General features: G+C 39.7%; 1 protein-coding gene and 1 long non-coding RNA gene across 7 annotated transcripts in view; both read right to left on the bottom strand.

Moving 5' to 3' along the window:
* Window positions 1–12,252, bottom strand: part of cfap74 (cilia and flagella associated protein 74) — a 49,699-nt gene extending 37,447 nt beyond the window's left edge. For 3 of the 6 annotated variants that reach the window (XR_004657260.1, XM_034876527.1, XM_034876530.1), the window contains exons 1-13: window positions 12,025–12,252; window positions 11,414–11,518; window positions 11,214–11,295; window positions 10,767–10,931; window positions 9,774–9,872; window positions 9,552–9,656; window positions 8,499–8,672; window positions 8,000–8,110; window positions 7,128–7,230; window positions 4,378–4,535; window positions 4,014–4,227; window positions 3,753–3,908; window positions 90–248 (exon numbers count right to left, since the gene is read on the bottom strand). Coding sequence is in view for 5 of the 6 variants with exons in the window: in XM_034876527.1 (XP_034732418.1) it covers window positions 90–248; window positions 3,753–3,908; window positions 4,014–4,227; window positions 4,378–4,535; window positions 7,128–7,230; window positions 8,000–8,110; window positions 8,499–8,672; window positions 9,552–9,656; window positions 9,774–9,872; window positions 10,767–10,931; window positions 11,214–11,295; window positions 11,414–11,513 (1,626 nt within the window). In the remaining variant the exon portion in view is untranslated. The remainder of the gene's footprint in view (window positions 1–89; window positions 249–3,752; window positions 3,909–4,013; window positions 4,228–4,377; window positions 4,536–7,127; window positions 7,231–7,999; window positions 8,111–8,498; window positions 8,673–9,551; window positions 9,657–9,773; window positions 9,873–10,766; window positions 10,932–11,213; window positions 11,296–11,413; window positions 11,519–12,024) is intronic. The other 3 variants (XM_034876529.1, XM_034876531.1, XM_034876532.1) reach the window with 3 other exon arrangements.
* LOC117947567 lies at window positions 2,704–2,968 on the bottom strand. Its single transcript, XR_004657266.1, has 2 exons — window positions 2,901–2,968; window positions 2,704–2,866 (listed from the first exon to the last, which is right to left on the bottom strand). It is a non-coding gene; the product is annotated as an uncharacterized LOC117947567 (long non-coding RNA).
* Window positions 12,253–13,205: the final 953 nt, after the last annotated feature.

The raw sequence follows: 13,205 nt of genomic DNA, 5'->3' as shown, positions 1-13,205 counted from the left end.
CAAGTTTATTAGTATTCATCGTGCATTCTTTGTATTCTTATGACAAGTCTTTTAAGGATGTGCATTCTACAGAACCAGTAGTGTGGTACCTTAAACAAGATGACCTCTGGTTTACTGATGAATGGAGGCCCTTTCAGCTCCTTTCCATGAACCTTTTTAGGAGGAATGCTGAGCTTTCCACTGGCCACTGCTAGTTCTTCCTGCTTTACTTCCATCTGCACCAATGTTGTTTTCTCATTCAAAAGCATCTGTAACCACACAGGGAAGCAACAGCTGGCTAAGTAATAAATAATTACTATAATAAAGACTCACACCAAAGCACACCGTAACAACAAAATCTAAATTTGCTGTCATTAAAAGACCTACATCCTACATACTGTTTCTACTCTGTAAAGCGACTTTAAGGGAAAAGTGCTATACAAATTCAATTTATTATTATTATTATTATTATTATTCCATCCTAAAAGAAACTAAATCCTAAACTGAACTTTCTGTGATAAAGTTTAAAAAAAAGAAACAATGTTTACTTGTCAGTTTGTTTAGTTCTATTTTTTTTCTTTTGATTTTATCCTTTATAATGCATAAACAAGAACGGAATGTGATATCCTACAAATTAAATTGTGATGTAAATATGCATCATATGTCATAAGGTGTCATTATCATTTAATTTAGCATTATTAAATTCTATTATGAGATTAAAACAATGCAAAAAATAAATAACAAAGTGTTTTTAAAAGGCAGAGGTATAATAGTATATCATCAATACTTGTACTTTGGTACTGGACAATTTTCATACATGGTGCTAGCAACACCTTTTAGATAGAGCCAAACAAGTACTGAGGGTTGACAACAGGTCCTGGTCGGAACAAGCTGAAACAGAATACATGACGTGCTGTGTCAGACAGTGTTGAATAACATGAATTTTCCAACATTTAGGCTACTAAGGAGAAACAAAAGAGGTAAATTGTGTGTTAAAAGGTTTCAAAATACTACACTTTTTCTGGTTTTGACATGTTATCCCTGCTCTATTCTTTCTGTATTGTAAAGCACTTGAAGTGAACTGACATTTCCTCATTATTCTCCCCTTCATGAATCATCTTATTAGCTTTGTTACATTGCTGTGCTCATATAACGCACTAGCCATTACTGTGTTGAGAAGTAGCCGTTGATGAGGGAATGAGTCAGATCTGCATGTTAGGAGGAGAGATCGCTTCCACTCGACTTGTCTCTTGCTCACAGCTCTGAGCTGTAGCACCGCACTCGCTCTGAGGCCTCAAAGGCACCAGCACAATGAGAAGTGATGCCTGTCGCCCCACATTTTAAGTGTGTGGAGGGCTGGATGAGACAGATAGCCAACTCACCTCCATGGGAGTGAGTTAGAGACAGTCCTGCTTCTATCAGCCACTACCACAGAGCAGCTCTTGAGCAAGGCACTTCATCTTCAGATTTAAAAAAAAAATGCGGAATCAGTGCTATCCCTGTTGTGCAACACTGTGGTGACGGTGTTTGATTGATTACATATGTACTGTAGAACTTAGTCAGTGCTAGTTGCCTACAGGCATTCATTGCACGTTATGCTAATGTCTAACTCAGGTTACAGATATTAGTATGATACTTCTATTATAGTAGTAACAAGTAAAAAACAAACATTTTCTTTATAACTGTTTTCAGTAGTAAGAGTAGTCGTAGTACCAGCTTTATCCTTCTAATGGTATTTTTTAATGGATTATTAGTTTAGCCAGGGATCATTTTGCAGGGGAGGATATGTGAAACTAGCAGCCACAGTTAGGAAAAGAGCTGCGGGCAATAGGTGAAGTCAAACCTCCATCAAGTCACCGTACAGCTTTCTGTGGTATTGAAAACCACATGTGGCGAGCAGGTTCTGAACACAGATTCAGACTTGGGGTACAAACAATACAGTTACTCCAACTATGAAGGTCCAGCTGCTGGAAACACACAAATAGAACCGCCAACAAAATACCACAAATCTCCATCTTTAAGAATTTGAGCGCCATACAGTATAACATTTATATGTTGGAATGGTTATATTATTGTTATATCCATTATATTATGTTACATATAACTTTTGGTTCATTATTTATAATTTTTTTTCACTAATGAATTAATCGTTAAATCCATCAAACATGAAAACAGAAAACAGAAAAAACGTCAACAATACAATTTCCAGGATTCCCTGGTGATGTCTTTAAAGACTGTTTTGTCTGACAGTCCAAACCAAGGACATTAACTCTACAGGAACATCCAACAGTAAAATGTAAAGACTTTCAAACATTTTGCCTAATACATAACTTTTAACAGAGCAGAAAAAACTGTTAATAATTTAATATAAATTTAAATAATTATGTTGATTGATTAATCAATGAATCAACAAATTTTTCAGCACTAATTGCCTACATGCCTAATGTAAACTCTGCCACTTTTAATGCAAACAGTGATGCAAACAGAAAAGCTCTGAGTAACAAGAGTACAAAGTCAAATGATCCTGCGGGGCCCGTGGTGCATAAGATATTGGAGGAATAAAATGGTTCATTGATTAAGCAACAAAAAGGGGAAAATATCATTATTGTTGGCTGAAACAAATATTGAAGTGAACTGAGTGACTTGGTACCATTTGGGTTGTTTTTGTTAACAATTTGTGAGATTAGGGTTGTGGCCATTCTGGGGGTATTTCTGAACAGGAAACAAACATATGTCTGAGAATTTCTCCAACGTGGGTGTGACATAGATTTCATGGTAAAATCTACAAGAAACAGTTGGAGCTGTTCAGGATTTTTGCAAAGTTTTCCATGATTAAACTAAACCTTATAGTGAATACTATATTGTAGAGTAAAGAGAAGTACTTCCACTCTTGGTTATGGGTAACCAGAGTACAAAGTCACATGATCCTACTGGGCCCCTGGTGGATGGATGAGATGGTAAAGACATATGGTTCTGTCTGTATAGAGCACCTACCTTATTGGTCCCTGAAGTTTGGGTTTCCACAAAATGGTAAATGCGCCCCGATAACGTGTGTGTGGGGCAGCGGCTTGTACACTGTCTCATACCTGATCTGGAATCTGCTATTTCATCTGCTTTTAACTGCTCTGTAATGTTTAATTTCTTAAACTGCAATGTCACTTTTATTTTTATAATTTATTTTGACTATTTTTAACTGCTCTTTAATGTTTCATTTCTTGTACTGCACTGTAACTTATTTTAATATTTTTATGTAAAGCACTTTGAATTGCCCTGTTGCTGAAATGCGCTATACAAACAAAGCTGCCTTCCCTTATCTAACAATATCAGTACAAGCCCTTAGAAACTTGGATTGCCAATCACTGCGGCCTGATTATTGACCTGGAAGGGTTAAGACAGACTGTGCTATTGTTCAATGAAGACATCTCTCACTAGTTTCCCTATCCACAAAAACTGACACCTGTGTTTATTTAAACACAATAACAAGCCAAAGGCAGAGCTACAGGCAACTGAACCTGTGTATTGTCCCCATTCCTACCTATGCAACCTCAACCAGGTTTCAGCCAGCCTGATTAAATCAGTGAACTAGAATTCCGATGAATCAGCTTTGTTATTTACATCGAACCTGCTATGCTAAATTCCTAGTAAATGTTGGCTTTCAGTGGAGGTCTTTATACAACGTGCTGTACTGTAAATGGGACATGATTTATGGGTGTTTAAATTGAGAAGCTTTCAGGGATTTGCTTTTGAATGGTAGTGGCTGTTGTTTATTGCACCTTGTAGTTTTGGTCCCATAGCCCGGAGAACTCAGGCTCAGCCAGGCTGTCGGCAAGGCTCTGGTCGTCCACTTCCTGGTGCATGGTTTCTCGCAGGTCCTCCACATCAGAGGAAGCTGACGGTGAGCTGCTGCTGTCATTGAACTGTCTTAACTGCTGGACAAACGCACACACACATTGGGTCATAATTGTTCAAAATGCCCTTGATGGCTTCACACAGTCATTTTACAAATGTCACCTCCGATGTAATGAGCCACTCACAATTGTGGCACTCTCCTTGGTGGCTGATGGGGGGCTGGGATCCAGGTAGTAAAGTATCTTCTCTCTTGCTCTCCCCAGAGATGGGTACTTGTCAGTGGTTGTCGGTTTAGGCAGCCGTGCCTGGTGCCTCTTTCTGTTCTTTACCAGCTGTTCCTCCTGAAGGATTTTTGAGACAATCTCCACTCTATTTGACTTCTGCCTGTCCTCAAATTCCCTGAGAAAGGCAAATCAACAACACTGCAATATAGTGAAATACGGTCATGTATTTTTCAGCACACAGCGAGAGAAAACACCCACACTCTGCTGCATGGAGTGGGAGTGGAGAGCATGCATGTGGGAGAGAAGAGGAGAGGAGAGGACCTACTCTTGTTTTCGTTTTAACTCCTCTAGTTGTTTCTGTTGGTACATATGCTTGATACTGTTGATTCCTTGGGCCTGAAGGGATTCTCTCAGTTGTCTCTGTCGCTGCTCTTTCTTGTGGGTGTTTGCTTTGGCTCTGCTTTGATTGACCCGTAAGCTCTCCTAAAGAAATACCATAAGATTAATAGAGCTATATTTGACCACATCATATTTGAGCCTTATAAAGAGTTCATCATCATTTGAAGTAGGAAAGATGATTATCACAGAGGGATTTTCTCCTGAAGTAGGAAATGTATCTGTTGAATGTTGAATTGGAAGACACATGAGGGGGTGTAATGACAATCAAATGAAAATGTGGTTTCTGCTCCTCGCTAGGAGGAGAACATGTTTGGAGTGGCTAGAATAAACAAATCTGGGTCCTAATGACAGAAATGTATGATGATTTCCTTTGGCTTCCTAATTAAAGTATGTACAATACAGTGTTTGGCAATGTAAAACTTTGCAACTTCAACAAGTTATACATGTTCAATATTCTTATGCATAGGACATAAAGTATCGCATTAAAAACACTGGTACTCATACTGTAAAAACTACAGAGCCCATTAGGTGTTATGATACAAGCACATATCTTGTGCCAACAAGTGAGTAATTCATGCCCTTAAATGTAAAACATACATTCTAAATTTCCATCCATCCATCCATCTCCATCCGCTTATCAGGTATTGGGTTGCGGGGGGAGCAGCTCTAGGAGGGGACTCCAAACTTCCCTTTCCTGAGCCATATCAACCAGCTCCAAATGGAGGATCCCGAGGCATTCCCACACCAGGTTGGAGATATAATCCCTCCACCTAGTCCTGGGTCTTCCCAGAGTTCTCCTACCAGCTGGACGTGACTGGAACACCTCCCTAGGAAGGTGCAGGAAGCATCCTTACAGATGCCCGAACCACCTTAACTGGCTCCTTTCAACGTGAAGGAGCAGCAGCTCTACTCCAAGCTCCTCACAGATGACTGTACTTCTCAACCTATCTCTAAGGGAGACGCCAGCCGTCCTCCTGAGGAAACCCATTTTGGCCGCTTGTGCCGTGGATCTCGTTCTTTCAGTCATGACCCAGCCTTCATGACCATAGGTGAAGGTAGGAATAAAAACTGACCGGTAGATTGAGAGCTTTGCCTTCTGGCTCAGCTCTCTTTTCATCACAACGGTGCGATATATTTAATGTAATACCGCAAACACTGCGCAGATTCTCCCAACAATCTCCCGCTTCATTGTCCCTTCACTCGGAAACAAGACCCCAAGGTATTTAAACTCCTTCACTTGGGGTAAGGACACATTCCCTACCTAAAGAAGTCACTCCATAGGTTTCCTGCTGAGAACCGACCCAGTGAGTGCTGAAGGTCACAGGCCGATGATGCCATCAGGACCACATCATCTGCAAAAAGCAGTGATGAGATCCCCAGCCCACCAAACTGCAACCCCTCCCCACCCAAACTACGCATCGATATCCTGTCCATAAATACTACAAACAATATTGGGGACAAAGTGCAGCACTGGCGGATGCTCCCGCAACCCCTCCCACAGTGTCTCCCAGGGGGTCTGCCACTCCTTAGGCACTGTCCCAGACTTCCATGCAATGTTGAAGAGACGTGTCAACCAAGACAGCCCCTCCACACCCAGAGTTTTCAGCATTTCTGGACGGATCTCATCAATACCTGGGGCTTTGTCACTGTGGAGTTTTACCTACATCAGCGACTTCCACCAGGGAAATTGACAACAATCCTCCATCATCCTCCAGCTCTGCCTCTACCATAGAGGGCGTATTAGCTGGATTTAGAAGTTCCTTAAAGTGCTACTTCTACCACCCTATTACCTCCTCAGTCGAGGTAAACAACGTCCCATCCTTACTGGCAAACCAGACGCTTGCTGACGAGCCCTCCATCTGGGCCTGGCTCCAGACGGGGTCCCCGCGCTTCCTCCAGGATGGGTCACTCCATTTCTACCTTGTTTTCTCATAGGGTTTTTGAACCATTCTGTGCCTGGCCCCTCCCCTAAATCATCAAAATTTGTGCTCTTAAATGAATGTCAATGTAACTGAAGTTCCAAGTTTTCATGGATACCCTGGTCACTTAAGGAAGAAGCATCTGCTGGGTTCCATTTAATTGGTTAGCTTAAAAGGCAAATGGTGAATTAAAAAGCACATATATACTTATCACTTATGACTTCTATACACTTACACTTATAATACTCATGATGCACATTACAAAAAGGTTCTTTCATAACGTTTAATTGTTAATGATTATTCCTAAATGTTAACAATGTGTTCATACTAGAAGTAATAACTTCAATTGATGGTCCTTTGCTGGAAATGCATTATGACACAATTAAGACACTTGGCTGCAATAATAATAATTAGACAAACATCAGAATGACATTCAGTTATTATAAGCAATTAACTGTACGGTTACATGTGTGCCATTTTGGCACAAATCAAAGTAGGCAAAGTGTTATTACCATGTCTTTAAAGCTTTATGGGTATATAATGCATCACTAAATATGGCGTGTACTTAAAAGGTTGCACACCTAATCTTTATAATCTATAATAATTATAATTATAATAATAATCTTATAATGCTCTATAGATATGATAGCTATAGAAAATGTTAATAATACATAGCGCTACAGTCTGTGTTTGTCATCACTGCTAAAGCAACACCCATAATGCTACAGTATCAGCATGGGTGGGTACGGTTACTCACTTGAGTGGCTGCTATGTTAGATTTCAGTGACTTGACAGCCTGTATCCTCTTTTCCAGTAATTTCCTGTTCTCTTGCTCCTTCTCAGCCTCTCGCTGACGCATCCTGAATGAAAAGGGTACAATCATAAAGCATGCAAATGCTCATATACAGCGACAGAGAGAAAAACAAATATCATGTTACTGCTTGGGACTGAAACTTCCAGGAGCTAGTCAACATTGAGGTCAATCATTATAACTTAGAAAAATATTGTATTCTCTATAACCCTGGCTCTGAGTGCAACAAGACCCTTCACTTTAGCTTTTAGGTGGTAAATACTGATAGAAAACACTGTTTGGCTCAGCACTAAGCCAATAGTCATTTAGTTCATTTCATTGGAGAGAAGACAGACATCTCCACGGTTGATTGCTTCAACACTGGACAACTCACACCAAACCAATCTAGATTAATAGATAGCATAACCGGTAAGAGGAAAAATATGTATCGTTGACTTTGGGGCGAACTGTCTCTTTAAGGCTTTGAGGTGGACCTAAGATGACTGTATTGGATGTCCAAAACTCTTGCTTCAATTGGCAACAAGACCCTTCTGTTAAGGGGTGACCAGTCAAAGTCACATAAACCTACTCTCACCATAGACTATATATAGACCAGACCAAAACCTACATTTCATGCACATCACTTTTTCTCTGATTTTTACATCAACTATTCACTTTCAGTTTTTTGTTTTGAATTTGAGCTCTATAAAAGTATCCTGTCAGGCTTGGTTGTATTATATTTTGCCAGTATGAGTGTTCAAAAGGATGTGTCAACTCTACACATACACCATATTCTTGTTCTAGTCTAAGCCCTATACATTGTCTTAAAAGCTGATTACCTTTTAATGGTCTCTTTTAAGTACTTGGCAGCTGTCTTGCGGCTCGCCTGGCCTTCTTCAATTTTCCTCTGACATTCAGCTTCCTCCTTCCTCAGCATGGCTGCCTGTTTACTATCAGAACACAATCACAAACACTTATAAGGTTAATATAACCTACACACGGGGTTATCATAAAATGAATCGATAAAACAATGTCATAGCACATTTCTACAGGACAAACAATAGTTCATAGGAGAGATGAAAGATACCAGTCCTTTGAATATACAAGACACTATGTTGCATTTAATTTCACTTCAGTGCACAAATTAATAATTGTTTATAATGTAAGATCAATCATTTTGTTTGCACAACAGAGCAGAAGTTGTTTGTCACACACACCATGTTGGCCCCACAAAGCTGTCAAGACCCCACAAGTATACTGAATACCCAGGTTTTGGACACACACACACACACACACACAGAATACAGTGTGAATGGAAAGGAGGGTTGTTTTCCCTACTCCCTGAGATGCTGCATTTTGAGTTGCAGGTTCTGGCTGGCTTTCCTCTCCTGCTGCAGCCTTGTCGCTGCCTTCTGGTTCTTATGGACCTGGAAGACCCGCTCCTCCTCTTGCACCTCCTGCCGGAGTGATGAGAACCTGCCAAGCTCCACCTCCACCTCACTCAGCTCCATTCTGAGGAGCCAAGATGTAAAGTGAGATGGATGTAGATAGAACATGAAATTAGTAATGCTGACTAGTGGTGTATTTTATCTACCACTACAGTCAGTTACTGTAGTAGGTAAGAAGCTACACTTCAATGGGGTTTTGAAGCACAATGCTGATTTGAATCTGTAGTTTTCATTTAAATCATGATTAAGACTAGATCACTCAACTGAATTGTTTGGTTTAAGAGGCAAACACGTAATGGGTGATTATTAAAAAGGCTACAAAACAGCTATTCAGACCATAAGAGGAAAACTAGCAGTTTGTTAAAACAGTATGAGGCAGGATTCCCTATGGTTTGTTTTTATTTTATTTTAAATGAGTGAAACTACCCCACAACACAATATTTTCTCCTTCTTTTCTTTTCATATTATATTCAGTATATGTATTATAAAGTCCAACATAACAAATGCAAAACTTTCCTTGCATATCAACCTCGAAGACAGATCTTTACAGCATTTACCACTGTGATTCAGATGCACAAAATGTTAAGTAACCAGGCTTTCTGACTAAAAGGATTCCTAATATAGATGTTGTTTCAGGTTGTGTTGAGATGTTGAAATACAAGATCAATGGATACTAGATCTAAATACTAAATACAGGATCTATGGGACACCTAAAAACTGCCTACTGGTTTCTAATATATATATATATATATATATATATATATATATATATATATATATATATATATATATATATATATATATATATTGTGTATTCTGTGTTTGCTCCCCCAGAGTAAATGCAGCAGTACCACTGAGATAAATGGGGAAGCTGTATTTGTTATGCTGTAGTAAAGCCTGTCAGAACAAGACTTTATTGTTACCATTTTCCTTTCGGACTTACTTTTGTTGCTTCAGCCCAGTGCTGATGTGGGCCTCCAACTCCTCCTCACACTGCAACTTTTGACACAGATTCTTATGCTGGGCTCGCAAACGAAACACTGCCACACTGCAGAATAAAATAAACAAAGAGTAGAATACACGGGGTAGGGCAAAACAGAAACCTCTCATACTGTATATGAATATGAGGTACAGACCAGTAACGGTTTGTAAATTCTGAACTCACCTGTTGTCTTCTGCTCTCTGTTGCTCAATGTCTTTCTCCAATTTATCCCTTTGCTCCAGCAAACTTTCAACGTTCTGACGACAGAGTTTAAGCTCTTCTCTGGAAAAAAATAAAAATAAATAACAGAGACAAGAAAAGTAATCCAGATTAAAGCCAATCGGACAGAAAACGTTCAAGGCAGTTAAAGTGCAATGCCCTCAGAGCATTAGGCTAATGGATTTCCTTGCAGCCAATGCATTAAAAGGAAGGTACTTCTGTTGGCTAACAAGGTAATCTAATGAAGATATTGAAAAGCTGAGAAAGGACACACACACCTAAACAACTATTGAATCGCTCAATGTTCTTTTTGTAGTTTAATGGTGGGCGACAGAACAACCTGTGACGGGAAAAGACTGTCAAAAAAAGAAAATCTTGGCAAATGGTACAGTGCTTTAGATTCGTTAAAAGCCAGGTGTGCTTAGATTCCATTAAACTCATGTTTGATCAGAGCGCAGTACAGCTCCACACTGACCTTTGATGTTTTGCGCAAAAGGAAAATGACAGCCATTTTAGGTGACCATTTCACAGTTCATCTGGTACTTAATGGCTTGCAGTGCAGACAAATAAAAAGGAGGGAAGAAAAGTGGGAAGAGAGGACATTATGGGAAATGTACTCTCCTCAACTGAAACGATGTCCTGCAAATAGCTGTATCAACTGGTACAGAAATGATTGGCCCTGTGTGAAGCGTGCAAAAGGGGAAAGACGTGGGATTGTGGAATAATGCTAAAAAAAAAGGAAACTAAACATTCCAAAACTAAAAAAATGAAAATTGTGAAAAATATGTTTTACTTAGCAATGCAACCAGCGGGACAAAAAGACGCTAAAAAAAAACATGCATGGTTTTCCATTACGTGTACAGATTTCATTCACAGCGTCTAGAAAGACACAGTGATCGCTATCTATAGTATGATGCTATTGTGGCTCTAGAGGTCTGTTGATTGCCAGGTCCAGACCTGGCTTTCAGCACGTCGTGCTCCTTCTGTCGGTAAAAGCAGTCCAGCTGGTCCAGGTTTCGTCTCAGCTTGAACATCCGTGCTGTCTCGGCATAACTCCTCTTCTTGTCATTGACGGCTGCAACAGCAAGGTCACCATCGCCATCCATATCACTATCGTCCTCTCTTCAGGCAGATGGGAAATTACATTTAGGAAAAGGGGGCATGTTTAACTACGCATTATGTACATACATAAAATGATACCACCATTATGCCTGGATGTGTTTGTCTTGAGGTTTTACGATGTAGAAAACCTAATAATTCCTTCTGGACGAAATAGATTCTTTCTAATTCAAATATACTGCTAATCATTTTGAGTGTCATTGTTTTGATGTTTTAAATACTGAGAGGCTAATTTGTTTACAGTATGTAATTGTGATATTAGCCACAAAAGCAAGAAACACTTACTCATACAACTCTTCTAACCACTTCAAATCAGAAGAAAGGACTGCCTCTTCATCTTTAAAGGTCTTCTGGCCTGCACCACCTTCTAATATTAAAAGTGAGGATTTCAGAGTCTCTTAAAACTAAGGTAACAAAGACAGTTTTGTAGATTGTGAATTAAGGAGAAGAAAGGTATCTAGGCAGCAACAGGAGCTGTCACTCACCCTCATTGTCCTCATCGTCATCAGTGCTGAGGTGGACACCCAGCTCTCCACACCTGTCTGACGCCACATCAAATGGACTTTTCCTGTCTTCGAAGTCCATTTCACCTTATTTATGAATAACACACAGGTGCATATTACCAGACAAACCTAAACTGAATGTTTGGAAGCCACCTTCATTCGGGGGACATTAGGCGTTAATTCAATCATTCAGTATGCAATCTTAACGTTAGCATAAAGTCATCGTTAGCTTATGTTGCTTGTCAACATGAATTTTTGCTGGTTTCATTTAAAAAAGCTCAATTTAGTTTTGTGGTTTAGCTGTATGCCAATTTGAAGATTGGCTGCTGGCCAATTGCAGCAGATAAGTCGTATTTTGGGGGTGTATTATATTGACACTCACGCAAAGTAAGGCAACATTCAATAACCTGATTTCTGAATGGAATTTCGCTTGTCGTTTCTCGATAGTCGCTGAGTTAGCTAGCTAGCTAAAACTGTAAGCTGTCGTTAGAAAGTGTGGCAACTAACGTTATGTTAAGGAACAAGTAATGCTGGATTTAGGCTGTATATTATTTTAAGTTTAACATTTCATTTGACGAACATGGAGCCGTTACCTTGCTTGTCTAGGCTGCCCCTATTTTCGAAAGATATCTTCTGAAAATGACTTTTTCCTTTTCCTTTTCCTCACAACATTAGTTAGTCCGCCATGTTTGTTAGTGTTTCCACGGAGACGGGACGCAAGGGGCGAGCCCTTGAGGAGTCTCCAACTGAAACCTGCTGGTGGCAGTGACAAACGTTTTGTCAATTATGATCCAAGGTCCACCAAAATTATACAATAAAAGTTTTAAAAGGTAAAAAACAATAAAATCACATTGTGCACCAGCTGGTAGACAAAGTTGGCCTACTTTATGTAAATAGGAATCCCTGTAGCTCGATGTGCCTACAGATCTTCTAATCGCAGCTCTTATTAATAGTATTTTCGAATAAATTAGGAAGACTTTTTTTTTTTTACACAGTGCCAGTGATATTTTGTGACCTACTGTTGTTACCTTTCATATAATTTCCTTCACCAACACTGTTTTATTTCTTCTGATTGAGATTGGTCTAGCCACATTCAGCAGGAAATGTCTCAGCTGGTTCAGAAAGAATGATAAATCTGTGAGTTATGCAAAATCTTTTGTCAAGGCCCTATCTGAAATACAGTAGCCTACACTGGGAAAATACATATTTGTAGTTGATCAGAATTGCACTGGCACAAAAGGCTTTTTACTGGAAAGATTCTCTTTTATTTGACACAATAAAGTCTTTCAATTCATTATAATGTTGAAGAGGAATTCAGAAAAAGAAGGAGAGAAGTGTGTCTCCTATACCATGCTGGGGATTTGTGTTAGCCTTCAGGAATAATTTTGTGACACCATGGGAGACTGAATGAATAAATAGGCCTAGTAGTGTGTATGTGAATGTGTAGCGTTATTAGTTGGAGAGATATAAAGCCAGAGCAAAGTAACTGTGGGGGAAGCAGACTGCAGCTGACATAAAGGATAGCTCAACAGGAGGGAAGCAGACTGAGTAGAGATGGAGAATACATAAGGGGAACAGGAATAAGAAATAGTTTACGTTAGAGAGACACAGAGAAGACAATCCTATGCAGTGCATTGCAGCGTGTAGCTACTGCAGCCTGGTATCATATCAAAATAACTTGCAGTGCAAATCCAAGTGGAAGGTCCAGTGGGAGGGAGAGACAGTTCCACAGCCACGGACTATAGGCCTGCCTCTGCTCCCCAGGGTGAAGCAA

The sequence above is a fragment of the Etheostoma cragini genome, chromosome 7, assembly GCF_013103735.1.
Source record: "Etheostoma cragini isolate CJK2018 chromosome 7, CSU_Ecrag_1.0, whole genome shotgun sequence".
NCBI classification, from domain to species: domain Eukaryota; kingdom Metazoa; phylum Chordata; class Actinopteri; order Perciformes; family Percidae; genus Etheostoma; species Etheostoma cragini.
This window is presented reverse-complemented; position numbering and strand designations above follow the sequence as displayed.